Source organism: Nerophis lumbriciformis, linkage group LG14, assembly GCF_033978685.3.
Source record: "Nerophis lumbriciformis linkage group LG14, RoL_Nlum_v2.1, whole genome shotgun sequence".
Taxonomy (NCBI): domain Eukaryota; kingdom Metazoa; phylum Chordata; class Actinopteri; order Syngnathiformes; family Syngnathidae; genus Nerophis; species Nerophis lumbriciformis.
In genome coordinates this window covers 33,956,324-33,971,049 of record NC_084561.2, presented here as the reverse complement: position 1 = coordinate 33,971,049, position 14,726 = coordinate 33,956,324, and the positions used below count along the sequence as shown (strand labels likewise).

The window sequence follows — 14,726 nt, the reverse complement described above, 5'->3', positions numbered from 1 at the left end:
CGGTGTGGGATGCTAGAGCTGTATCATCAGCAAAAAGCATTTCCCTCAGGAGGACACTGGTCACCTTGGACTTGGAGCGCAAAACGGGCAAGGTTGAAAAGTTTCCCATCAGCTCTCGGTACTATACGGTATACCGTGCAACCCTAATTACATCATCTAGTCATTAATTTTCTACCACTCATCCAACTGGCCAGCTGTCAATAAGAGGGCGCATAGAAAAACAACCGCTCACACCCACATTTACACCTATGGGAAAATTAAAGTATCCAATTCACAGAGGTTGCAAATTTTGTGACTGCGGGGAAGGTACCACAGTACCCAGAGAAAACTTGGGGGACGAGGAGGAAAGATGTACCACCTCAGAAAAAATGGGCTCTCCATGTACCACCATAATGACCAACATTAGAATACGTAGCATAGTAGGCCTAAGTATTCATTAAAAACAAAGCAAAGGTGTTATTTAACAAATATACAGTATGGCCACTGTAACATTACACACTGTTTGAACAGTGACACTGTTTGAATAAAACACTGTACTTTAAAGGCCTACTGAAACCCACTACTCCCGACCACGCAGTCTGATAGTTTATATATCAATGATGAAATCTTAACATTGCAACACATGCCAATACGGCCGGGTTAGCTTACTAAAGTGCAATTTTAAATTTCGCGCAAAATATCCTACTGAAAACGTCTCGGTATGATGACGTCAGCGCGTGACGTCACGGATTGTGGAGGACATTTTGGGACAGCATGGTGGCCAGCTATTAAGTCGTCTGTTTTCATCGCAAAATTCCACAGTATTCTGGACATCTGTGTTGGTGAATCTTTTGCAATTTGTTCAATGAACAATGGAGACAGCAAAGAAGAAAGCTGTAGGTGGGAAGCGGTGTATTGCGGCCGACTGCAGCAACACAAACACAGCCGGTGTTTCATTGTTTACATTCCCGGAAGATGACAGTCAAGCTTTACCATTGGCCTGTGGAGAACTGGGACAACAGAGACTCTTACCAGGAGGACTTTGAGTTGGATACGCAGACACGTTACCGTGAGTACGCATGCAGCTGCGGCTTCCAAACATTTGATCGCTTGCCCGTACGTGCGTGCCGCTATGTGCATGTCACGTACGTAACTTTGGGGACTTTGGGGAAATATATGTGCTGTATGAACTTTGGGGAGGTGAACGGTACTTTGGGCTGTGGGATTGAGTGTGTTGTGCAGGTGTTTGAGTTGTATTGGCGGGTTATATGGACGGGAGGGGGGAGGTGTTTGTTATGCGGGATTAATTTGTGGCATATTAAATATAAGCCTGGTTGTGTTGTGGCTAATAGAGTATATATAAGTCTTGTGTTTATTTACTGTTTTAGTCATTCCCAGCTAAATATCAAGTCCCACCCGCCTCTCACAGCATCTTCTCTATCTGAATCGCTCCCACTGCCCTCTAGTCCTTCACTCTCACTTTCCTCATCCACAAATCTTTCATCCTTGCTCAAATTAAAGAGGAAATTGTCGCTTTCTCGGTCCGAATCGCTCTCGCTGCTGGTGGCCATGATTGTAAACAATGTGCAGATGTGAGGAGCTCCACAACCTGTGACATCACGCTACTCGTCTGCTACTTCCGGTACAGGCAAGGCTTTTTTATCAGCGACCAAAAGTTGCGAACTTTATCGTCGATGTTCTCTACTAAATCCTTTCAGCAAAAATATGGCAATATCGCAAAATGATCAAGTATGACACATAGAATGGACCTGATATCCCCGTTTGAATAAGAAAATCGCATTTCAGTAGGCCTTTAATCAAGTGATTATTTGGCATATTTGGCTCGCATACCAATAGCGGTACACTTATCACAGTTTGAGAATCCCTGAACAAAAAAGATCCAGGTCGGATTCGACTCAAAACCTCCTTGCTGTGCAGCAGTCAGGCTTACCCCTGATTTCCACAGGACGCGTCATGGCTGCGTTGCGCAACCGGCAGGCCGGCGGACTCTTTCTGTTTTTATTCAAGTCAATGTGTCCATTTCCACAGCCTGCGGTACGGCACCACTGCGGGGTTTCCGTTACGGGTCCATGCGGTAAATATACGCAGAGCTTCTATTTTTGACGTTCGCCGCAACACTATTCAGCTAAAAGTTGCTTGCGTTGGACAGGAAGTCATGCACAAACACAAAATAAATGATCCGGTTTACTTTCAAAATAAAATAGTCCGTCTTCAAGGTGGATCGTATTTTACACTTTGAAACGTCCTAATGGGTGTGGACGGTCATGAAGTTAACTTGTCAAAGGTTTTCAGACCTAATTTCACCTAGTTGACCCAAATGCTGATTCTGGAGGTCCAACATTAAAGAATATTATACAGGTACAGTACAGGCCAAAAGTTTGGACACACCTTCTCATTCAACCTACTCAGTGGCCTTGTGGTTAGAGTGTTCGTCCTGAGATCGGTAGGTTGTGAGTTCAAACCCCGGCCGAGTCATACCAAAGGCTATAGAATGGGACCCATTATCTCCCTGCTTGGCACTCAGCATCAAGGGTTGGAATTGGGGGTTAAATCACCAAAAATTATTCCCGGGCGCGGCACCGCTGCTGCCCACTGCTCCCCTCACCTCCCAGGGGGTGAACAAGGGTGATGGGTCAAATGCAGAGGACAAATTTCACCACACCTAGTGTGTGTGTGTGACAATCATTGGTACTTTAACTTAACTTATCAATGCGTTTTCTTTATTTTCAAGACTATTTACATTGTACTGCTATGCACACTCTAGGCATTCTGTCCATGAGCTTCAAGCACACCTGTGAAGTGAAAAGCATTTCAGGTGACTACCTCTTGAAGCTCATCGAGAGAATGCCAAGAGTGTGCGAAAAAGTAATCAGAGCAAAGTGTGGGTATTTTGAAGAAACTAGAATATAAAACATGTTTTCAGTTATTTCACCTTTTTTTTGTTAAGTACATAACTCCACATGTGTTCATTCATAGTTTTGATGACTTCTGTGACACAAACAGAAACATATGCTTTTGTAAGGTTTGCAAACACAAAAATTTGCTTTTTACTCAATATGACAGTAATGTTCTTAGAATCCTGAGATTATGTGAAATAAGCAATAACAATATTAATCAAGCATAACTCCTAAACCAGACATGCAATATGTCTAATAATGCCCATATTAATGTATCTGTGTGAGTTTTACTAGAAACATGTGCTTTTGTAAGGTTTGCAAACAAACATTTTTTTTTTACTCAATATGATAGTACTGTTCTTAGAATCCTGAGAAAATGTTTTTGAAGCAATAAAAAATTGTTTCAAGCATAACTCTTAAACCAAACATGCAATATGTCTAATAATGTCTGTATTAATGTATGTGTGTGAGTTTTACTAGGAACATGTGCATTTGTAAGGTTTGCAAATACAAACATTTGTTTTTTTTACTCAATATGACAGTAATGTTCTTAGAATCCCTAGATAATGTAAAAGAAGCAATAACAAAAATATTGAAGCATAACTCCTAAACCAAACATGCAATATGTCTAATAATGCCTGTATTAATGTATCTTTGTGAGTTTTACCAGAAACATGTGCTTTTGTAAGGTTTGCAAACACAAATGTGTTTTTTACTCAATATGACAGTAATGTTCTTAGAATCCTGAGATTATGTGAAATAAGCAATAACAATATTAATCAAGTATAACTCCTAAACCAGACATGCAATATGTCTAATATTGCCTGAATTAATGTATCTGTGTGAGTGTTACTAGAAACATGTGCTTTTGTAAAGTTTGCAAACACAATGTGTTTTTTTTTTACTCAATATGACAGTACTGTTCTTAGAATCCTGAGAAAATGTGTTTGAAGCAATAAAAAATTGTTTCAAGCATAACTCCTAAACCAAACATGCAATATGTCTAATGTCTGTATTAATGTATGTGTGACTTTTACTAGAAACATGTGAATTTGTAAGGTTTGCAAATACAGACTTTTTTTTTTTTTTACTCAATATGACAGTAATGTTCATAGACTCCCTAGATCAGTGTTTTTCAACCACTGTGCCGCGGCGCACTAGTGTGCCGTGAGATACAGTCTGGTGTGCCGTGGGAGATGATCTAATTTCACCGATTTGGGGTAAAAAATATTTTTTGCAAACCAGTAATTATAGTCTGTAAATGATGTGTTGTTGTTGAGTGTTGGTGCTGTCTAGAGCTCGGCAGAGTAACCGTGTAATACTCTTCCATATCAGTAGGTGGCAGCAGGTAGCTAATTGCTTTGTAGATGTCGGAAACAGCGGGAGGCAGTGTGCAGGTAAAAGGGTGTCTAATGCTTAAACCAAAAATAAACAAAAGGTGAGTGCCCCTAAGAAAATGCATTGAAGCTTAGGGAAGGCTATGCAGAACGAAACTCAAACTGAAATGGCTACAAAGTAAACAAAAACAGAATGCTGGACGACAGCAAAGACTTACTGTGGAGCAAAAATGGCGTTCACAATGTACATCCGAACATGACATGACAATCGACAATGTCCCCATGAAGAAAGATAAAAACAAAGTAGATGCGGGAAATTTCGCTCAAAGGAAGACTTGAAACTGCTCCAGGAAAATACCAAAAAAAGATAAAAAGCCACCAAAATTGGAGCGCAAGACAAGAACTAAAACCCTGCACACAGGAAAACAGCAAAAAACTCCAAATAAGTCACGGCGTGATGTGACAGGTGGTGACAGTACACCTACTTTGAGACAAGAGCTATATTGATGCATGCTTGGTTATGCTTTAAATTCATATCCAACAATTGCGACAACGACTTTTTACTGTCAACTGAGTTTCGTTGTTTAATAATTTTTGCTGGTGGTGTGCCTCCGGATTTTGTACCAAAAATGTACCTTCGCTCAAAAAAGGTTGAAAATCACTGCCCTAGATAATGTAAAAGAAGCAATAACAAAAATATTGAAGCATAACTCCTAAACCAAACATGCAATATGTATAATAATGCCTGTATTAATGTATCTTTGTGAGTTTTACTAGAAACATGTGCTTTTGTAAGATTTGCAAATACAAAAAATAGTTTTTCTTACTCAATATGACAGTAATGTTCTTAGAATCCTGAGATAATGAGAAAGAAGCAATAAAAAATAGTTTCAAGCATAACTCCTAAACCAAACATGCAGTATGTCTAATAATGCCTTTATTACTGTATCTCTGTGAGTTTTACTTTAATCCAAGGAAGATTTATTTTACCCACTCCTTGCAAAAGGATTGTGTGCCTCTGAAAGAATCAATCCAAATGCCATTTTACAACCATTCAAATCAGGAATTGTATCTAATCTGCAACTCGACTGCTGACAGACGGTCCAAATATTTTGTTTCAAGCAAAACAGACTTACCTGAGTTGCCCATAGATAATCAAGACGTAGCTTCAAGTCGAGTTGTCTTGAGTGGAGAACCAGAGCACCAGAAAACAGCAATACAGCCAACACAGGATCATATCCGCGGGTGTGTAAAAACCCACCACTGAAAGACAGGCAAACATGAACTTTCTAAATAAAATATGCATACACTTTGCTGGAGTTATTGTGAAATGAGGTTGTGGTTATTGTCAAAAAATATTACCATCCTAAATTAGATTTCAGTGGAAAGGACACCTTAGAACAGGGGTGTCAAACTCGTTTTCATTGAGGGCCACATCGCAGTTAAGGTTGCCCTCAGAGGGCCGCGTTTAACAATGAGTAATATATGAATATACATGTGTATATACAAACCCCGTTTCCATATGAGTTGGGAAATTGTGTTAGATGTAAATATAAACGGAATACAATGATTTGCAAATCCTTTTCAACCCATATTCAATTGAATGCACTATAAAGACAAGATATTTGATGTTCAAACTCATAAACTTTATTTTTTTTTTTGCAAATAATAATTAACTTAGAATTTCATGGCTGCAACACGTGCCAAAGTAGTTGGGAAAGGGCATGTTCACCACTGTTTTACATCACCTTTTCTTTTAACAACACTCAATAAACAATTGGGAACTGAGGAAACTAATTGTTGAAGCTTTGAAAGTGGAATTCTTTCCCATTCTTGTTTTATGTAGAGCTTCAGTCGTTCAACAGTCCAGGGTCTCCGCTGTCGTATTTTACGCTTCATAATGCGCCACACATTTTTGATGGGAGACAGGTCTGGACTGCAGGCGGACCAGAAAAGTACCCGCACTGTTGTAACACGTGCTGAATGTGGCTTGGCATTGTCTTGCTGAAATAAGCAGGGGCGTCCATGAAAAAGACGGCGCTCAGATGGCAGCATATGTTGTTCCAAAACCTGTATGTACCTTTCAGCATTAATGGTGCCTTCACAGATGTGTAAGTTACCCATGCCTTGGGCACTAATGCATCCCCATAACATCACAGATGCTGGCTTTTGAACTTTGCGTCGATAACAGTCTGGATGGTTCGCTTCCCCTTTGGTCCGGATGACACGATGTTGAATATTTCCAAAAACAATTTGAAATGTGGACTCGTCAGACCACAGAACACTTTTCCACTTTGCATGAGTCCATCTTAGATGATCTCAGGCCCAGAGAAGCCGGCGGCGTTTCTGGATGTTGTTGATAAATGGCTTTCGCATTGCATAGTAGAGCTTTAACTTGCACTTTTAGATGTAGCGACAAACTGTATTTAGTGACGGTGGTTTTCTGAAGTGTTCCTGAGCCCATGTGGTGATATCCTTTAGAGATTGATGTCGGTTTTTGATACAGTGCCGTCTGAGGGATCGAAGGTCACGGTCATTCAATGTTGGTTTCCGGCCATGCCGCTTACGTGGAGTGATTTCTCCAGATTCTCTGAACCTTTTGATGATATTATGGACCGTAGATGTTGAAATCCCTAAATTTCTTGCAATTGCACTTTGAGAAACGTTGTTCTTAAACCGTTTGACTATTTGCTCACACAGTTGTGGACAAAGAGGTGTACCTCGCCCCATCCTTTCTTATGAAAGACTGAGCATTTTTTGGGAAGCTGTTTTTATACCCAGTCATGGCACCCACCTGTTCCCAATTAGCCTGCACACCTGTGGGATGTTCCAAATAAGTGTTTGATGAGCATTCCTCAACTTTATCAATATTTATTGCTACCTTTCACAATTTATTTGTCATGTGTTGCTGGCACCAAATTCTAAAGTTAATGATTATTTGCAAAAAAAAAAAAAATGTTTATCAGTTTGAACATCAAATATTTGTCTTTGTAGCATATTCAACTGAATATGGGTTGAAAATGATTTGCAAATCATTGTATTCCGTTTATATTTACATCTAAAACAATTTCCCAACTCATATGGAAACGGGGTTTGTATAATACATTAACAATATATTTTTTTTACATAAGCTGCAAAAAAAAATCTTTAAATTTTACTTTAATTTAAAAATTGGCAGCTCAGTCACCAGGATTTTACAGTAAAAGCAGTGGGTTTTTTTACGCTTTTAAAACTATTTTTATAAATGGAATGGAATGGAAAAACAATACCACTGCTTTTAGAGGTAAAATTCATGCAACAGTAAAATATTGTTGCTTCAATTGTCGTTTTTGTTAGTTTTTTTATGTTTTAGTGTATATGGAAAAAAACAGTACCAAAGTTGATTTTACAGTAAAAAACTCAGTCGGCGGAATTTAACCGTAAAATCTATTGTCAATTTTACAGTGTACAGTTTGATTGATAATTTGTTTTGAAATTATTAGTCAAGCAGATATTTAAGTACAGTATTTATCTTTATTTTAACAAAAAATATGTTTGGAATACATGATAATATAATATTTTGATTTTGATAATATTGAATTTTAAAATATGTGCAATTGCATGCAGTACATGATTTTTAATGTCAAAAAGGAAATAATCATATTTAGTAAGAAAATATTAATCATTTTATTAACGCATATTATTTCTAGGCTTTTGCGGGCCACATAAAATACTGTGGTGGGATAGATTTTGAGTTTGACACCTGTGCATTAGGACAATAACCTAAAGTACCCTTTCAATTGTGGATGTACAATAAAATGAATCAGAAATGGACATAAGTACACCACATGTGTCCTGAAACATATACAGTAGTAGAGGAAAGAAATGTAGCTTAGAAATGTATTATCAACCTATAAAAACCCACCTATTTCTGCTTAAAATAATATATGGTTGTTACCACAGACCAGAATCAGAAACTGAACTCATTAATATTGATACTGTTGTTGATATCATTCATTTTTGTTTGACTACTTTTGGATTGTTATGTGTCATGTTTGTGTGTCTTCTCAATTGTTCTGTTGATTGCTATTCCTGAGGGAACTCTCCTGAAGGAATCAATGACGTACTATCTATCTATTCTGAATGTTTTGGAATTGGAATTGTATTATTCTGGTATTATTGTGTATTATTTTGTTGGATTGATTAATAAAAATAAATAAATAAAAAATAATGTAAGACTTTTCCCCAATAAAAATATAAATGTATGAATTTTTTCTCAGAATGTATTTTCATAAATTTACCATTTTTAATCTAGAATTTATATCTCATTTTAAGAAGGTTATTTGTTTGTATGTTTGCTATTTTTTTTTTTTTAAATACCTGGCTTAAAGTCTTGTACATTTTCAACATTTTCATTTAAAATGTTGTATTTGTTACTAATAAAACTTTTTTTAAAAATTAAAGAATCTGAATTTTATTGCCAAGTGTATTCACACATATAAGGAACTTGTCTTGGTGCATTAGTATACAAACAGCTAACATTAGTAAGAAATAAGGCTAAGATAGCAATGATTAAAGTAAAACATTGTATCATAACACGCAAAAAACACTTGGCAATATATGAAGTAGAATTAAAAAATTGCAAAATATATGAATATTTACAAAAACAAAAATCACACAAAATGTGCAAACGGTGCAACATATGTAAAATATAAAACATTGTACCGAAAGTATATTTTTTATTTAAATTTTTTGTCATTTTAGTGAGTGTTTTTTTTGTAATTCCACCATGTCACTGACGAGTACATTTACGTTTCTCTTGATGAACCACAGCGCCCCAGTACTGGCAGCACTTATGCACACTATCACTATGTTACCGCCACGTTTGATTGCAGGCACGACTCAATTGTCTTTTGCCTGCTATTTAGCCAATAAATGCTGTGTTGAGTCACGTTCAGTACAATAAGGATGTACACTGACTACTTTAAAGTATAACCTCATATTAATTTCAGTAGTATTATTTCATGAGTACCGTATTTTCCGAACTATAAGCCGATACTTTATTCCTACACTTTGAACCCTGTGGCTTATGAAACCAGGCAACTAATTGATAGATTTTTCTTCATTAACGGCCATAATGTTTTGTATTCGACAAATAGTTTTCATAAAACACCCACAGAGACACTGAAATGGGGTATTACTGTTTGTGCTATGGTGCCATCTTTTCAACAAGTTCACTCACTATGCTCAGTACAGTAGTTCCTTCTGTTTACTATGTTTGAGCTTATACTGATGAGAGTATTTGGCGAGCACCATTTTGTCCTACTAATTTCGGCGGCCCTTGAACTCTCCGTTGTGTGGACTGTGACTCAACAGCTTGTTTACATGTACAACTTTCTCCCAGGCCGCCACAGAAAGATGTGTTTTATGCCACTCCTTCTTTGTCTCATTTTGTCCACCAAAAGTTGTATACTGTCAGAATAATTGTATCTAAATTATCACAAAACTTTGTGTCGCTATGAGTTCCCGACGAGCAGACAAAAGCTGTCTTTGATCTTACCAATCAAAGGGCTTGTAAAACTCCACTGTGTAGGATGGGAAGCAACATGAAGGTGTTCTGTTTCTTTGATGTATTGTAATCCACAGAAAGATTTTGCCTTGACCCGGGAACTACAAAGCGGAGAGGAAGCAAGGCCTGACTCCCCTCAAGGCGACCTTTTCTTTGAACTGTTTTAATCAAAGGCGATGGCTGTTTACGACCCCCCTCCCTTAGAAACAGCTGTTGCTATGTAATCAGGGAAAGTCCAAATAAAAGAGCGTGGTGAGACTGTACAAAGTGTACAGTCCAGAAGTCTCTCCTCAATTGAGCCAAATTTAATTATGTCTCTGTTTAATTCCTTGCTTCTTGTCTTGTTTAATAGATGTCATCAGTGTTTGAACCTGACACTGTGGGTGAATGCACAAAGGTGAGCTTTGTTGATGTTATTGACTTGTTGGAGTGCTAATCAGGCATATTTGGTCACTGCATGACTGCAAGCTAATCCATGCTAACATGCTATTTAGGCTAGCTGTATGTACATATTGCGTCATTATGCCTCGTTTGTAGGTATATTTAAGCTCATTTAATTTCCTTTACTTATGTCCTCTGTGTATTTAGTTTATTTTTCCATGTTTTCATTTTTCATGACACATTATCTGTATGTAGTATTGACTGCATTTCTGATAGTGCCATGTTGTTCCAGACCACAGCAAATGTTAACCAGCTTGCAAATATTGTGATGAATCCATTAGAAGAAGGGAGCCTGCCGTTTCCTTTAACTTGGACACACACATCTATACCTTTGGTCATTCTAAGACCGTCATTTACAGGAGTTGTCTCACCCTCTGAGAAGTTTTACAAATGTTTTCCAATGTTGTAAAAAGGTGTAGAATAAATATTACATTTCAACATTTTTGTCAACAAAGATTTGCGTCAGTCAACGACACATAGTCATTTTGATAGTAGGCTAATATAGCTAATTAGCCACTTACATCATGTGTTGCCATCATTATAACACTTATACAAGTCTTTTAATTTTTTGCGGCTCCAGAAAGATTACTTTTTTGTATTTTTGGTCCAATATGGCTCTTTCAACATTGTGGGTTGCCGACCCCTGATTTAGTGCTTTGAACCGGAAGTACAAGTCCCGTTCTGTCTGCATCTATAGTGATTGTACTTGTATGTTTTTTTTAATTCATCACTCCAAGCAATGTTTGTAAGTTTTACAATATAACTAAAACAATTCAATTTTACCGGTACTAAACTATCACATGTTTGATAGTACTGTTTTCATGCATATTTGTATGTGCAGCTGGTGGGTCCGTGACGATGGCTGCTGTTTTGTTTGATCGGCCATTTTTCTGCCATATTACAGGCATCGTTTGGAAACAGTTCATGTATATGAATAAACATTTATAAAATATTTCCGCGTAAATAACTAATATCTTGAAACATATTTTTTTCTTCTAAAATTTAGTGGGTCCGGCTTTTATACCGGTGCCTGCTATAAAACGGTACAGTAACTGTAATAAAAGGCCAAAATAATAATAGTTTAAAAAAAAAAGGCATATACACTGAGAATGTGTTTTAGTGTTTGTGCTACGGCGCCATCTTTTGGACACGTTTGTTCACTGCAGGTGTTGCAATGTTGTTTCATTTACCGGTAGTGCTTTCAAGCGGAAGTAAAGTCCAGCCGTCCATAGCATTTCTACTCGTATGGATTCTTCATTCATCACTCCAAGCAACGTCTGTAAGTTTTACAATGTAACTAAAACTGTTCATAGTTACTAAACCGTCCCATGTGTGGTGTCTGAGTGTTTTCATGTGTATTTGTATGGGCTATTGTAATGTAATGACGCTAGCATCGTTAGGATTAGCTAATAGGCCAACACATTCACAAGTTACTGTGTCAGTATTATTAACTTACAACAGTATTCTTTTTGTATTGTTTCAGTTTCAAAAATTCCTCAGCAAACTCACCAAGATGTCACAGTAGAGTTATTGAGACTGTTGATGACTTCTGTTTTGTTTGATCAGCCGTTTTACTGCCGTGTTACAAGCACCATTTGGAAACAATTAGGGTATGTAAATAAACATTTACAAAATATTTCTGTGTAAATAACTTATTTCTAGAGATGTCCGATAATGGCTTTTTTGCCGATATCCGATATTGTCCAACTCTTAATTACCGATTCCGATATCAACCTGCCATATTTATTATGGAAGTCACAAAGTCGTGTTTATGTTGTGTTACGGTGCGGATGTTCTCCCGAAATGTGTTTGTCATTCTTGTTTGGTGTGGGTTCACAGTGTGGCGCATATTTGTAACAGTGTTAAAGTTGTTTACACGGCCACCCTCAGTGTGACCTGTATGGCTGTTGACCATGTGTGCCTTGCATTCACTTGTGTGTGCGAAAAGCCGTAGATATTATGTGATTGGGCCGGCACGCAAAGGCAGTGCCTTTAAGGTTTATTGGCGCTCTGTACTTCTCCCTACGTCCGTGTACCACTCCGTACAGCGGCGTTTTAAAAAGTCATACATTTAACTTTTTGAATCCGATACCGATAATTTCCGATATTACATTTTAAATCATTTATCGGCCGATGATATCGGCAGTCCGATATTATCGGACATCTCTACTTATTTCGCAATGCAGCTTATAACATCCCTTGTAAGATCACTAGATCTTATAAGATCCCTTGATCTGAAACCCACGTCCGGGGAAGGAAAAACTCAAAACCTAAAATGGGAAAAAGCAGAAACCTTGGGAAGGGGCCGCAGATGTGGGCACCCCTCCTTCCTGGGTGACCGGCTGCAAAGGATGCCAAGTGGGTACAGTTATCAGGAAATAGACATTTTCCTGGTTGGCAATCAGGAGGGTTGGCATGCTTAGCGTCGTCAGAAGGACAGCGCTGGTTCATTGTTGTCTTTTTCATGTGCTGTCTGCATAATGCTCAGCTCAAGATTTTTCCTTGCCTTGCAAAGTTTTTGCTCACCTGTGGTCTACTGTTGCAGCTATGCTTGTGTTGCCTTAGTTCAATATTATTTTTCTCTAATCAAAATACGTTTTGCCCGGATGTTGCCTGCCGTCTCTGCATCCTGGGGTCACACTGCCTAAGTAACACATGATTTTTAATACAATAAAGAACTCCGGCTTATTAGTGATTGCCAGAGCCCAAAAAAAGTCTGCGGGCTAAAGAGCGTTTTCTATTGGGGCTCCAGTACTATGGAATGCCCTCCCGGTAACAGTTAGAGATGCTACCTCAGTAGACGCATTTAAGTCCCATCTTAAAACTCATTTGTATACTCTAGCCTTTAAATAAACCCCCTTTTTAGACCAGTTGATCTGCCGTTTCTTTTCTTTTCTCCTCTGCCCCCCTCTCCCTTGTGGAAGGAAGGGCACAGGTCCGTTGGCCATGGATGAAGTGCTGGCTGTCCAGAGTCGGGACCCGGGGTGGACCGCTCGCCTGTGCATCGGTTGGGGACATCTCTGCGTTGCTGACCCGTCTCCGCTCGGGATGGTGTCCTGCTGGCCCCACTATGGACTGGACTCTCACTATTATGTTAGATCCACTATGGACTGGACTTTCACAATATTATGCTAGACCCGTACTCGACGTCCATTGCATCCGGTGTCCCCTAGAGGGGGTGGGGTCACCCACATCTGCGGTCCTCTCCAAGGTTTCTCATAGTCATTCACATTGAAGTCCCACTGGGTTGTGAGTTTTTCCTTGCCCTTATGTGGGTTCTGAACCGAGGATGTCATTGTGGCTTGTGCAGCCCTTTGAGACACTTGTGATTTAGGGCTGTATAAATAAACATTGATTGATTGATTGATTTAATACACGCAAAATAAATTCAACCCATCTTCTTTCTGACTGGTCAGGAGTTGTTCCTATTGTACACTGTAATTGTAAGAGATATTGTCTCTTAAATGAATCAGGCAACTCAAAAGCAGGCTAAAACAGGGCTGTTTGGGACCAGCTTTACTCTTACCCGACAGCTTGGCGATAACCGCTGGTCTCCATGACGACGGTGTAGGTGACAGACAGGATGAGGAGCAGGAGGATCTTTGGAAGTGAAGACACTCTGAGGTAAGGGACAATAGTGAGTGTACCAGCGAGACAAGACAATAGCGCATATGCCATATTTGGGACGGCTCTATCTGCAGCTGCAGTGTTGGGGGGTTCTACACCAAACACATCTGATTGGCTGGAGTTTGATCTAAGTCGACCCCATGGAATAAATACTACCTAGAAGAATGGAAGAACAAATGTGTGTCAGTCTGACAGCTCATCACCAGGTCATCCACAATAAACACCAAAGTTGGTCATGTTTAATGTACAAAACCCAAAACCAGTGAAGTTGGCACGTTGTGTAATTCGTAAATAAAAACAGAATACAATGATTTGCAAATCCTTTTCAACCTATATTCAATTGAATAGACTGCAAAGACAAGATATTTAATGTTCAAACTGAGACACTTAATTTTTTTTTTGCAAATAATCATTAATTTGGAATGTAATGGCAGCAACACATTGCAAAAAAGTTGGCATTTTTACCACTGTGTTACATGGCCTTTCCTTTAAACAACACTCAGTAAACATTTGGGAACTGAGGAGACACATTTTTGAAGCTCTTCAGGTGGAATTCTTTCCCATTCTTGCTTGATGTACAGCTTAAGTTGTTCAACTGCGTTGTGGTATTTTAGGCTTCATATTGCGCGACACATTTTCAATGGGAGACAGGTCTGGACTACAGGCAGGCCAGTCTAATACCCGCACTCTTTTACTATGAAGCCACGCTGTTGTAACACGTGGTTTGGCATTGTCTTGCTGAAATAAGCAGGGGCGTCCATGGTAGCGTTGCTTGGATGGCAACATATGTTGCTCCAAAACCTGTATGTACCATTCAGCAGTAATGGTGCCTTCACAGATGTGTAAGTTACCCATGCCTTGGCACTAATACACCCC

The 14,726-nt window shown here is 38.8% G+C and overlaps 1 protein-coding gene across 4 annotated transcripts in view; it reads right to left on the bottom strand.

The window, feature by feature from the left end:
- The window catches only part of LOC133616394 (adenylate cyclase type 1-like), a 223,809-nt gene that overhangs the window by 40,426 nt on the left and 168,657 nt on the right, over window positions 1-14,726 (bottom strand). For all 4 annotated transcript variants that reach the window (XM_061975587.2, XM_072914695.1, XM_061975590.2 and 1 more), the window contains 2 exons: window positions 13,750-14,006; window positions 5,371-5,497 (listed from right to left, as the gene is read on the bottom strand). In XM_061975587.2, coding sequence (XP_061831571.1) covers window positions 5,371-5,497; window positions 13,750-14,006 — 384 coding nt within the window. The remainder of the gene's footprint in view (window positions 1-5,370; window positions 5,498-13,749; window positions 14,007-14,726) is intronic.